Raw genomic sequence first — 14553 nt, 5'->3', positions numbered from 1 at the left:
GAAACTTCGTTGGGCCCGTAGTTTCAGGTAACCCACTGGGCACATAACTAGCTGATACTACTTCTCGATAGTGAAAAATGTTTCATGTCAGAGAATCAACTAGCTGCTAATCAAGTGTTAGTGGCTAAAAGACCTGTTTTTTTTTCCTTTATTAAAACTGAAAAACATTTTAGTAAAAGCAGGGACATAGTGTATTAAGGCTTGACCAAATATTGCTTGTATTTTGGATCCGTTTTTTCTACTTCTAGTTGTAGAAACTTTATAGTGTCATAGTTAAATGACCTCAGTAACCCTAAACTTTCAAGCTTAAAACAAGTAAGCATAGTAAGAGACACGAAGGACTTGATTCTAGATCTATAGTAAACCTGTGTGGCCTAGTTCTGTGGCGGGAACAGCAGCAGCACCAGCAGCAGCTGAATAGGTGGCCCTATAGTCATGACACGAGGCTTTGTTTGTTTGTTGTTGTTGTTGTTGTTGTTGTTCTCTTCTCTGTTGTTGTTGTTGTTGTTGTTGTTGTTGTGCTGTCTTTGTGTTATTTTCTCTTTTCTCTGTCTATTTCTAGTCGGTGTGCATTCAGCAACAACTGCAGACTGAGGTAATGTGAAAGCATGACGAACCGAAAATGTGGATTCAGGTGGATCGCAGAGTGGAAGGAAAAGCAAACAACAACAACAACAACAACAACAACAACAACATCAGCATCAACAACAACAACAACAACAACAGCAGCAGGATTTAGGAAGACGGGTGGATGGAAACAGATAAGAGTTGACGAAGCAATGCGATGTTCGAATCCGGCAACATTCTCGAACGAGCTGAAAGACGCGTAGAAAACGAAACCGATCACTGAACGACGGGTTGGCGCGTCATATATTTAGAAGAGACACCACCTCACGTCGCACGACCCACGTCATACCAGCACGGAAACAGCATTACTGGGTCGACAGGCTATCTAATCGGGAAAAAGGCGAGCACCGCTATACCTGGCGGAAGGAGGAGTAGTACTATCGCCGTAACTATTCTGTTTTTAAAGTCGAGTCTATGAAGTACACTAAGACGAAACGAAACCTTACGCGATAGGTTCATACAGCAATCGCTACTCTAGCGAGCCACAATGGATGCATACGGATTGTCATGATATATTATAAATGGATACCAATATCGAATAGAGTGGACTAGAGAAATGTCAAGTGGCCTACAGTTGCCTACGAGCTGCCGTCGTGGACACGACACGACCTTCAGGAGACGTCGGCTATTACCGTCAATCAATTAGCAGGGGGTACAATGCCTCAGTGAATCGCCAGTAAGCTGTAAGCCCATATATGGTGGCGTAATAGGAGGTTAGGAAACGGATCGGGAAGGTGCGTTCACATCCGGTGTCCTTGAACCCAGGTGAAAGCACCCATGTCCTGGTCAGACGTTATCGTAAGGAGCCACAGCTTAACAGCCCCGTGTATAAATGCGGCCAGAGCGAATGTACATGCGCACAGCGCATGATCTGGCCTCTGTGGGATAATGGAAAGAAAGAGCAGGTGTTGTAACGACCGGTATTATAGTAAAGAATTGGATAGTTGCTTTTTTGCAAATCGGTTTGTCCTAGACATTTCTGGCACATGCTTAATGGTAATTAGACAAGGCCATTTCTCTCTGAGTCTTTGGGATAAGGAAAGCTAAAAAAGATGTGTATATAGCTCCATTACATCGATTTTGTGTAGCTTTCCTTGATTTGTCTTTTGTATGCCCCTGCCCTAGGCTCGTGACCTGTTTCGCTTTTAACGTTCTGAATGGTAATTTCATTTTCCGATCACAGATAAACCTAAAACTAGGCACGCAGTTACGTTTGCACTTTTCCAATTGTGCTGTACTTTTGTGTTCAATCTGCGTTAGAGAAACGGACTGGGTTAGAGAACGGGTTGTCTTGCTAAGTCGGTATTGGTAGGTTGGCCTTACAAGCTATCTCTTGAAAACGGTATGGTCAAACGAGAGTTCTGGGAGCTACCAGCTTATCCATCAGATACGAAAATTTTATTCTACTGATAGTCGTTGAACTAAATTATGAAGGGCAGTCGTTGGAGATGATGAATGAAAAACCTCTGTAAAAGTAATGCCATCAAAAAAAAAACGTACGAAATAGAAGCGAGAAGATCCATGTGATGGGCAGCAATGCATACACGATTGATAAAAATATGGAGACCAGATCAGATGTTTACAAAACATCTGTTGCTAAACATTTCTTGCGGCTTTACTGATTAATTAGTAGGTAATTTAATGGGCGCAACTCGACAGATGACGGACTTTTCTTGTTTTTGCCATGTTTTTCTTCGTAGCTGGTCCGAAGAGCTAAGCGATTCTTTCTACGGCAGAAACGCGTGTGCCATCTTCAGTATAATGCACGTTAGGCTAGGCCTATGAGAAGCCAAAACTTTACGGGACTATTGAAACAATTTTACTGTACCCGTCAGTTAGACATCTGATAGGGTTGCTATATATTGGTTGTGGGGATATACATCGATACGTTGAAGGCGTGAAACAATGATGATAGATTCACTAAGCTAGAAGGCAGAGCTTGACGAGCGGCTTGGTAACGAAGTAGGGCCAAAAGGAAGCTGAATGACAGAGTCGAGAATGAACGGCGGGAAGCAGGACACTGGCGGGACGAAGCGGATAATAGTACTGTTTTATGCACGGTAACGAAACTATTCCGTGCTCGGTCGGTTATGCCAATTTGTGCGAATGGTACCATTACTACAGGACTGCTTTACTCTCCCGTATCTGCTGGTCGGACGGTGGCAACTCAACAAATGATAAAGAAACAGTAACAAAACGTGACAGTGTAGAAATGAGTGCTAAATAGAGAAGTCAAATGGAAAACGAGGAGAATTGGTGATCAGACAACGGGCAACACATACAGCACAATATCCTGATACTAAATATCCCTATGATAAGGAGAGACGCTGCTGCTGCTGCTGCTGCTGCTGCTGCTGCTGCTGCTCCTGCTGCTGCTGCTACTACTACTACTACTACTACTACTACTATTACTACTACTACTACTACTACTACTATTACTACTACTATTATGAACTACTGCAACAATTATTGATTAAATGACAAGAAGAATTATCATAGCAGTGAAGAAACATGTGTATATAGGGATGAAAAATGACGACGACGACGACGACGATGATGATGATGATAATAGCAGAAATTATTTATGTTGACAACAGTACAATGATAACAATGGGAAGAGCACGACGGACGTCATGGCAGTCGTGCTTAATGACTAACATTAGGCACTGATCGAGCGAGGGACGGCTTTTGCGAGCGTCAATTGATCATTCTATTATCGATGGTAACGAGGATGACGTTATTACTAGTAAGTCACAAAGAGCAAGCTCATTTCTTGGTAATTACGTTATAATTAAATGGGATATATTAGTTTTTATTATAATAGGGAATTAATATTTATTAGTAAGAAGGAAAAAGTCAAATAACGGTAAGAGACGTGTAGAAATATTCTGAGCAAAGCAACGAATCGATGGGAAAAGGATCAGGATCGTTGCGGTACGATTATAATTACCTCTTATTCAACTATGTAATATGTTATTAACGTACTACTACTGCTGCTGCTGCTGCTGCTGCTGCTGCTATTCGATACATTATTTATTTGTTTGTCAACTAATGATAGTTTTATTTCAGTTGATAATTATTACTGCAATTACATTAATATAATAATTATATCGTGAAAGTTACGTCGAAAGTTCAGCGTGACTGGTAGGGAGTTTACTACACAGACAGCAATTTGGAAAGCACCTAGCAGTCGAGCCACCATTAATTATTATCGTTGTAATTAAAGCGAACGCGTTTGTCACTTCCTCGATTGCGTTGGACTTCGAAGCCGTTGGCATATGTCTGTCGAAGAATTGCCCCCACTCCCCGCCATGCGGGACGGAGTATGTCGGCTCCACAGATACACTCATACATCCATATAGACCGATCATACGGACAAAAATCACATAGAAAAAAAAAAAAACTAGTTAGCAATCGCTGCTGTTCAAGGTAGCACAGTTGTATCTGCAATTGCAAGAAATAGATTGAATGATAATAGAAGACACGAAGTGGCTGACGATTCAAGCAATTGAGGGCTAACAGGATATAGCCAGCGGTAATAATATTAACAATAACGAGAAGCGTAGTTGTTTGTAGAGGGGTCAAAGAAAAGCATCTGATAGCTTGGTAAAGGTTTTAGATGAAGGGGTCGAGGGAATGCCACAGAGAAAAAGATCAACGAGGAAACGCGTACCCTCGAGGTAATTGGAGACAAGGCAGGACATCGGCGTTCGAGACACCTGTGCCGAGAGAGTCATAAAAAATACTATGTACAAGAATAATGATAAATGAAAAGCGCGAGTGTCGGGAGCGTAAGCAAGTGAGGGCTAGAAAGAGACCATGGTGATGGTGGTGTGAAAGGATAAAGGAAAGAAAAGGCAACAAGATCGACGTGGCGACGGCTAGACGATAGTACGAGGGTGTGTCTGTGTGAGAGGGAACGAGTCTGAAAAACAGAATGCCACAGAGGCGGATCGAGTGAGTTCGATCGTGAAAAATAGCAAGAGTAATAATAATAGTAATGATGATAATAATGAGATAGATGAAAAGGAGGATGAAGGATCATAATTGTCATCTACTCCTTTTTTTCCTGTACCCTAACAGAGAGTGACACACACATACACACATACGTACACAACTCATGTCAAAGGAACCCGAGAGAGAAAAGGCGAGACCGAAAGAAACACCAACTGTAGAGCTGCTGATTAAATAATACGAAAGATAATAATAAATAAGAACAATTATAACAATAACGATCGTAAGGTCATGAATATATTTAACATTAATTGTACGAATGAACTAGTAAATCAACAGGCGTAGAGGAAAGTAAATCGATAAATAAATTAGACGATAGAACATATATATATATATATATATAGAAAGTCGCGTTGTATGAGAGGAAAAGGGGATTGGGCAGCTGAGGTGGACGACTCGATTTTGCTTCAACTCGCAAATTCGGTTAGAACGACGATAATGGCCATGGTGGCAATGTTGAACTAATCACGTGGTAGTAGACGGACATCAATTGCGTTACGGGAAAAAAACGGAAAACCAATTAGAGGTGAATACTACTAAGCGAGCGAAGCAAGGCTCCTTACCCCGGGACTGACAAAGCTGTATTAATGATTATTACAATAATAACACAGAATAAGAAAATGCACCCGTAATAAAGAACTACTAGCTGCAATATAGAATACAAGAACATGACGATTGCTAGCACGGGCGTGCAGTTGGCAAGACAAAGGTCGTCTGGACAAGATGCCAAGAGCGATGATTATGGTTAACGCAACGTGCGACAATAAACTGGATTGGTCGGTGACGAAAAATTCGAATCAGTTCAATCGAAGACACACCAACAAAATCGGGAGGAAAGGAACGGGGCAGGAGGACAGGGGGGCGGAGGGGCTAACTAACCACAGGGTAACCGGGGTCGGCAAATAGATTCGGGATGGGTAATATGGCGTCGAGGAGGATTAGATTTGGTCAAAATCCTCGCTGAACTATCAGTTAAAGCAATCTGCCTCTCTCTCTCTCTCTCTCTCTCTCTCTCTCTCTCTCTCTCTCTCTCTCTCTCTCTCTCTCTCTATACGTATACGACTTTTGCAAGCTCATTTGGAGCATTCAAGATGGTTCTTCAATTTCTAAATGGCTTGCCTAATTCGCATGGCAGGGATAACTCGATTTGCATAGCAGGTCTTCCCCGTTCGAATCTCTCAGTCGGAATGTGGCGCGGCAAATTACAAAAACAATACCATAATAATACCGAAAAAGGCTATACTCATGCACGCCTGGTTGATAGATGGAATTCTTTCTCCTCTTATGCCAGCCTACAGTAATGAATTAAGGAAATTAACTGCCATAACAATAGACCGTAGACGAACAGCAATAGATATGAAAATGCGGTATGGGAAGTAGCCGCGAGTTGTTTGTCAATGGCTGTCTCAACCCAAAAACGTCAAACCCAAAAAACCCAAAACGAATGTCTGACTGTTAGTTTCTGTGAACAACAGCGAGGACGCATTCGGTGTATTTGCATGTCTGTGTTGGCCTACAACACATCTGTAACATTATATTCGACACGATCATTTATCGTTTCCCTATCTGAATATCCTATTTAGATAGGCCTGGAGATAGGGCGGCGAAATTGCAACGATGGTGGCCACCTTCCGCTCATCCTTGTTCATTTCCCTCTCATTCAAGTTTAATTACTATATATATATATATATATATATATATGTATTTAGTGGAGACGAAGAGTAATACTGACTAGCGAGTCGTGATGTTACGGCACGTTATTTCAGCAGGTGGCCAATTGGCAACGTCATAGCAAGCACTAGAACGATCGAAAACCTGTGCCAGCCACAAAGTCGAGGAAGCCCGATCTTGATAAGCGACCAGGTAGTAACAGATGCGTGAGTGTGCGTGAGAACACGTGAGCAACACCAACAACAGCAACGATAACGACGATGATGACGACAGCATAGAGAGAAGCATAGAACAACTACATGCCCAAAGGTAGGGAGGGAGAAAGGGAAATCGTCAACGAGACAGACACGATCAACTGGTAGCTGGGTCGTATTGGTTCGCGCCGCAGCCAATTCGCTGGTTGATCACAACAGCCCACGACGACTCTCCAATCTCCTCTTGTTTCGGCGCCTAACAAATGCAGCGTCGTGTGTATGTCATGCAAAGCCTTCATGAGGCAAGCACGTGGACGAAATGGAATAGAATCTGATGTGAGTTTGACAAGTTTTGAAGGAGCTAGCCAGCAAATGAGATGACAATGAAAGCAGGAAAATGCGCCAGGGATAACTGAACCTGTTCTGTTTGACTGTTGCGGTCGCCTCTGATTTCGAGAACGGTTTTTCCTGTGTGTCATATAGATAGTTACGGGATGAACAAACACACAGACAGGCATACAAACAGCAGTATCAACACGAACAGTAACAACACAATACAGAGCCGATTATAGAAAAACAGCCGTGATGTAACATTTACTAGCAGACGACAAAGAAGAAAGAGAAACAGGAGCAGATAAGCACTAGAAGATAAACTACGAAGATGTTAATGAAACACATCAACGAAACGTAACTGCAAACAGCTACAACTACGAATAGCAGGTAACACAAAACGGTAATTGATAATGAGCAGACGAAGGTTCTTGCAGACGAAATTCATTATGAGGTCGATGATTGAAAATGGACAAACAAAGGGCAGTGAAACATGCCATGTTAGCCGAATGCGGAAAGACGTGGGTTTAGACGAGATAGCGATATTAATGATGATAAACGAGGAAACTAGGTGAAGTTAACCCAGGGACTAAGGAACTCCACAGGCCCCGTGGCTCGATTGTTCCGTGTGGTGATACTCTAGATATTCGACAACAGTAACAAGCAACCAACGTCCACAACAGAACGATGAACCATGGAAAACATGACAATAACAAATAAAAGCAAATGGCTAATATGTTTAATTAGATTGTGCCCTTTTTCTATAGGTTGTTGCGCAAGATAGAATTAGGACACTTGCAGTGCCTAAAGCCAGTATAGTCGTGGTATAATAGAAGTAAACACCGTTTCAGGCTGGACTTAATTGGTACCGATAGGCAAACTGCATTTTTCCTAGACGATATCTATAAGTTTCGGAAGTTAGCTAGCATCGCGTGGCGTCTAAACTTTCCTTTGGCGTAGTTAGGACTCTAGCACAGTTTCTTAGCCCATCAACAACTTATTAGCTAGTGATGGGGTCCTTGATCCGGCACGTATAAGCTCATTAAGCTTGCTCCGCGAGGAAATGCTTAAGTATCTCTAACATTGCAATTTTAGGTTGACCTACTTACTTTCTTTAGTGGTAATAGTTGACGGCCCCGTTTGATATCTACCAGTCGTTTTTGTGCGCTCGCGTGTTTACGTGTAGTTTTGTGTGTTTTGCAGTTCGATGTGCTTGCTCTGGAGCTGGACATGCAGGCACAGCTGCTGACGTCGGAGCCTGGAAGCCCACTGCATGATCTGCTCGCTTCTAAGCTACAGGTAGTGTAGGGTGCCATTAGCAAAGGGTTTAACAACAACAGCAGCAGCAGCAGCAGCAGCAGCAGCAGCAAGATCGGATTTAAGAACAACAATTGATTGTCGAATCTATAACAGAAGCATTCATGATTGTAGACAGGCATACGGCACCATCGTGATCCTGTCGAGTGTATAATGGACTAGAACATCTATTGTATATATATTACTGCAAGTTCGTTACCTACCTCAACTGCCTGGATCGACTTCTTCTGCGAAACTACATTTGTTGCTGCTACTACTTGCTGTAAAGCGAACTAGCAAGTATCAGACTAATTGTGGACCCTATGATTAACTCTGAAAGGGCTTGTTCCTTCCTTTATTGACTATGACCTTCTATAGTGAGTTCACTTCGTACCGAATGTTATTAAAATATATGAAGTACAGTGCCCTAAAGAATGCTAGGTTTCGTATTTTTCACTCGGTCGTCTATTGCTGTTGAGCTCAAAGTTTCTTTTAGCCGTCGCACGTTTTTGTTAATAAGTAGAACTGATATTTCCTATTTAGGAGGCCTTTTCAGAGCCGAGTTCTTGATCGTTTTTCAAGCAGACCTTGCAATGTCCGTCGTTGCACGACAGAGAAAGTTTGTTGCATTGTTTATATTATTCTTTTTTTGATTATTGTACCTTTGTGTTTGTTCGACGTCGCATGGCGCGTTTTGCTTTTAGGAGTTGGACCTTTTTGGCGGGGCTTCATCATCGGCGGGCGTTGTTAGCTCGGGTGCCAAGGCGCTCATCCGTCGTAAGAGCACACTACCGATGAGCTCGGAAACTCAACAAGCTCTTACCGGCTTCAGACCTACACAGGTGAAATAGGCCTGATGGGAGAAGTAGACGAATATTGGTACATGGGCTGCCCTGTATCGAACATAGCAAGGTACCTACCTTCCAAGTAAACAGATCCGAGATGTTCCAGACCATATGAAGAAAGCCAGAACCGAGGAATGCTATCTTGAGCATACCGGAAAAGGTTCTAACTGATATGACCCTTTATAGGCGAGAACGGGGTTCACGCCCGTGTTTTGCGGACAATGAATCCAATGCCAACACGATAGTTACTCGAAGCGGCGTTTCATTCATGGAGATAGAAAGCTGTATGCGACATTAGCTTTCGTCGGGTAGAACGAAAGCACTGGATGGAACTAGATAAAACTTGCTATAAGTTGAGCTGAATTTTGAGAATATTGCGTTAACGATAAGTTCCCCGAGAAAGACAAAATCACTCTACATTGGGACGCAGTGAGCAGACACTTGTGTAGAGAATTTCGTTCAGACAGCAATGTTGTATATATCACTAATAAAAATAATAATAATAATAATAATAATAATATTAGTGATAATAATATTATCGAACAATAATGATATTACTAATATTATGACCCGAATATCACCAGAAAGTTAAGTTCGTGACGATATTTACACAATATAATTAGACGTTTAGGAGGAGATGTATATTACTATTATTACAGAAAGCAGTGCTGAACGAACCCGGAACAAAGCGCGAATTCTGTGGTAGGCGAAGCAGTTTCGGGGGTTTAGTCCCCCCAAATGCTTGAACGAATTTAACAACAATAATAATAATAATAATACGGAAAAAAATCATGAACTAATAACAAGTCGGTCATCTTAATCTGCAGTTCGCGGCAAAGCTTACACAAAAGGCCAGTAATAAACGCCTTGACGTCGATTATACACAAGTCGAAAGAGAAGGGAAAATTTCATTTTTCTCAATGTCTTAAATAGAAAAAGAGAGACCAGATCCGAGGGCGAGCGACGGATAATCGGACGGCTGTGAAAAGGCATAAGAGTTCTTTATAATGCATGCGATATTTATTAAGCATAGCGTTTATTATATGAGGAAAGCCACAAGGGCAATGGCTGTGTCTGGATGAGACACGTATATAGACCTACGACAAATACGAGCTGGACGACGCCTAAAAACGCCACAGCAACAGCACGATGCAATAGCAATAATAACGATAATAATAAAGGTTATAATTATAATATTAATATTTATCATTTTTTCTGGCAGTTGCACACCTATTAATAACTACGATAACATCATTATGTCCAACTCGATGTCCTCTTCTCCGTTAGCTGATATGTGAATTTTCGAACTAGATTAGGAAGTCCTGTTCTATCCCCTTGGAAAAATAACAACTGAATATATGTATGTATGTATGTATAAACACCATCACGCCAACGACTAACAAGTCTATTAATTGTGTGTGGTCAGATATAATTAGCGTTTGTTGAAACTGATGACGGTATTCATAGTAAATCTTCCAAGCTGTGTCAAAGTTTTCAGATCACTTGTTTTCTCCCAGTTGCCCCGGCAAGGAAATATGTGTAATTCAAACGAAATTATTGTTGTAGTAAGCTTGTGAATGCTGAAAGCCGACTAAATTGAATGATACCCAATAAACGTCGGCTTTGTTTTTGCCTCTCTGCTCCGGGCCTATACTGCAACTGCCGCGAAACGAGTTGAGCTAATTCAAACGTCTCTAGTCGAACACTTCACGGTGAAGTAGATGCAAATGTTATTGGTACACGAGCCTGCACGCACATACATACAATTTACTTGGACCAAAGCACAGCTATACACCCGAAAGTCTGACACAAAACTGGCGATAGGATTATCATTCTAGTTATACTATATATGTATTCTTAGTTAGTCGTATATGACTAACTAAGAATGAACGAGGTTCGCATTATGGCTATGCCACGGTGAGTTCCAGGCTTTCTGATCAGTGAAGTAAATGGAACGCTTCGAATTTCACCGGTCGTCAACAAACCATTACCAGGCGAAATAACTAGGAAGGACATAAAGCTACTAGGAAACAATTAAAAAGATAATAGTGCGACTCTGTCACCGACGAATGTTGTAATAAATAGAGCCTAGGGAAAGTCCACCTAATACAGTATGCCGACATGCTGCTAGGTAGGGTTCTGGGTTGCATGTGTGGCACGTCGTTATAACTAGACGTAAGCACTGAGCAAAGAAAAACTTTACGTATTAAAAGTGAAAAATAAATCTTGTACTGACCTAGATTGGAAACGTAAATTTTATTCAGAGACACATTGTAGAACTATGTAACGTTATAATAAGCTTTAGAATTTTATAGGTATTCTATTTTCTGAAAACGTCTATAATAACGAATTAATTGCTTTATTATTATGCTGCGAATTAATTACATATATATATGTAATTTTTGTTAATATAATGACATGTAACAATATGATTTTTGTTAAAAAGGATAAATTTAGAATTGTAAGAGGGTCATTTGTGGGATATGGTGGTACTAGCTGAAAAATGATGTGTAGGTATGGCACGTGGATATTATTTTCCCGAGTCTACGTTTACAACGTTAGAGTATATTAGATCCTTGTTGATATTATTAGAGGCAGCACTCTAGGGTTAAGATCTCTTACATGTATCGACGATTCCCAAGGCAAATGACGCGGGAACTCATCACTGTAATAAACCCTGGAAGCACACAGGGAATAACTAGAGGAAATTTCGGTAAAGCAAAACTGAGGTTGAGTCGTCCTTAACTCTTGCGCTGCAATCTGACCTCGTCATGTAGCGGAATATGCCAATGAAATTAGTCGATCTGGCTGATAGGTGGACGATGTTCCGCCGCTCTGTCTAGCACGACTCAGTAGTGCTTACGTTTTGGTAAGCACCTACCTCACTAGGCTTGTCTTTCATGGAGGAAGCAGAATAGAGAGCCTCACTGATTCGGTGCTCACGCTTTGATGACGCAACGATACATCTTACGTAGAAAAAAGCGCAGGATCAAGAAGACGATAGCAGGTCGCACTATGATATTGAGTGGCTCGACCTTCTGGCGGTCTAACTAGAGCCTATTTTCGTTTGGTACGAACTATTATCCACCGCATATCTAACAATCGCTTAATGTTAGTGCTATGGAAAACGACCACGCCGGAAACTTCGATCATTGAACCGAAGCCTGGTGGTGGTCTTTGGGGCACCGGCTGTATCAAGCAAAGAGACTCCTTCTTCCATTGACAGATAAATGTTTACAATGAGCCGATTGAATTCATGTACACATGGCTTATACTAAGAACTATTTATCGTTAGGGTATTATCGGTAGGCAATATTTGAACACGTTAAGTTAGCGCGTTCGGTCACTGCTTAATTTAACAGATCCATGATGATTTTAAACTAAATTATACCAGACAATTTAATGCATATATGTAATGTTTCATCCCTTTGCTCTTTTAGAAGATATTTGTTACGGTTTCCTTTATTTATGTCAACATAGTTTAGGAGGGGACACGAAACATGTATCCGTAATTGTTTCGTGGATAACGTATTTGCCTGTTCGAGTCCGCACGTAGATAGGGTTCGCTTCGCGCTGAGAACCGGCCATACGATGGAATGCTTAACGGCGCTGCCGAACATAAAGTTCGAAACTTTATTTAACAAAGTGAGGGCTGAATTGATTTCAGAGAAGGCAGCAGTAATAATGAGAACAAACAATTTAAGCTCTTACAGTTATTATGCCCTCGTCGCTAAGTATGTACCAGGTTTTCTGAAATGCAAAGCGGCAAAAGAAGAGAGCTTGCATAGACTATTGTCCTTTGGCCGGCGGGTATGGACACGGACGTGTCCGGCATTCGGAAAGCATCCAATCAGACGGGAGGAGGTTGTGGGCCGTGAGATGTCCTAACGTTGTAGGAAGCTAGGGCAATGGGGAAGCTCACATCAGCGGACGGAACAAGATTTATCCCGACATCCAGTTAGCGCAAAAAAAAAGAGAATAGGTGTCTAGGAAAAACCCGGCAAAGAAAACACCGTTGTGATTTGCTGATGTGATAGCCGACGGCAGATCGCCGTCAGAAGAGCCGGTGTAGAAGTAACCTGGTCGGTAGCTATCGGCTGTTTCATAAAGTTCTCACTGTTTTTTTAGGCTACATGGTATGATAGTATCATTATACAAACCCCTTGAACGAACGTCCCTCTAACAGTCCATATGCAGAACCGGTGAGACCCTTGTTGCTCCAGATCATGACCGGATTTGTGCTTTCAATAAGCTACACAAAGGGGGTGTGGGATGTGCAGACCTGTGCAAACATGAAATCTGGGTATAAGGAGAAACGCGCAGCAGGGGAAATGTATCGGCGGAAGCCGGGGTAACGGAGATAATCATAGTGGAATCAGCGCCATTGCTGCGGGATGTCCCTAGCAGGACCCAGTGACCGCAAAGCGACGCGCATAAATATACGGTTAGTTGCCAGCCGAAAAGGTAATCTGGTAACATAGCTGGGCTACGTACAGGCTTTACAGCTTCGGGTTAGATTCGGTGACTGTCATCATATCTCGTCGTTCCATAAATTAGTATGCAGTATTCCTGTCACATTAGTCATACACTCGCACAGTGTTCAAAATTAATTGGGATGGGCATGGTCATTTTGTGTAATATCAACATTTAGTCACAACTATGTTCATAATTAGCCTAAGTATGTTTTGAATACATGTTAAACGCATAAATGTTTCCAGCAGGACCTCATGAACAATCTTGCTTAAGTTGCAGAGTCCGGCAGTTTGCAAGCTGACAAAGCTATCAAATATATCCTCTCTGGTAGAGCAAAGTAGATACATTAACGGCGATGCAATGTTGGGAGCTCAGGTGACCTTTACTGTCAGAATTTTGGCGATTTCAATTGGCCAGTAGCATTAGCTGGACAAAAAATTTTCTCTTGACGTATACTTTTGCTCTAGGTGACCATTAATAGCTTGGTATTTTTAATAAGAGTTCGCACCCTCTTCTGTAGGACTTAGTGCGTCTCACATTAGATTAGGCTATTTTTCGGATTGTTAATGGAGCGAAACTGTGGACTGGACTGAAAGTGGAGGTACATTGGCCACCAAGTTAACCGCGTGGGCCTTATTAGCGATGGGCTTTCGGCACGAAAATAGCCCGGGCCAAAGAAAACTCTTGTTGAACTATTAGTTCAGGAAGTTGTCATTTAGGGTATCAGCAAAGCACGAGGCTCTTTCGCAACTGGCTCCTCCTAAGTATTACAAACCTATTTGCGCACTACACAATTCAAATTGTTTTTCGATATATTATACGAAAAGCCGTTCTTCATATATTTCGCCTACTTTTAAACTAACATTCGCTTTTAAGATCTAAAGCGAGATTAGGCTTGTTTTATATGAAGATGTTAGCACTTAGAAGATTTAGTAGATTGGGTTGACAAAGAACATCTTTTAGTAGAGTAGGGATTTATTTAATCCCTACATTGTATTGTACATTTCGAAACGTCTGTATGTTTATTTGAAATATGCAGCCATTACCACAGGAATGACTGAGCTTGGATCTTCGGGAGCCCTCTCAAGTATTCCCAGGTATCC

General features: G+C 41.7%; 1 protein-coding gene across 16 annotated transcripts in view; it reads left to right on the top strand.

The window, feature by feature from the left end:
• The window catches only part of LOC111244972 (serine/threonine-protein phosphatase 2A 56 kDa regulatory subunit gamma isoform-like), a 67272-nt gene extending 57095 nt beyond the window's left edge, over window positions 1-10177 (top strand). For 8 of the 16 annotated variants that reach the window (XM_022792623.2, XM_022792625.2, XM_022792627.2 and 5 more), the window contains 2 exons: window positions 8040-8135; window positions 8837-10177. In XM_022792623.2, coding sequence (XP_022648358.1) covers window positions 8040-8135; window positions 8837-8983 — 243 coding nt within the window. In that variant the 3' untranslated portion in view covers window positions 8984-10177. Of the gene's footprint in view, window positions 1-562; window positions 4860-6407; window positions 7580-8039; window positions 8136-8267; window positions 8430-8836 lie in introns of those variants that run through there. The other 8 variants (XR_015321900.1, XR_015321903.1, XR_015321902.1 and 5 more) reach the window with 8 other exon arrangements.
• The last annotated feature ends 4376 nt before the right edge of the window (window positions 10178-14553 follow it).

The sequence above is a fragment of the Varroa destructor genome, unplaced genomic scaffold, assembly GCF_002443255.2.
Source record: "Varroa destructor unplaced genomic scaffold, Vdes_3.0 BEIS01000002.1, whole genome shotgun sequence".
Classification (NCBI taxonomy): Eukaryota; Metazoa; Arthropoda; class Arachnida; order Mesostigmata; family Varroidae; genus Varroa; species Varroa destructor.
This window is presented reverse-complemented; position numbering and strand designations above follow the sequence as displayed.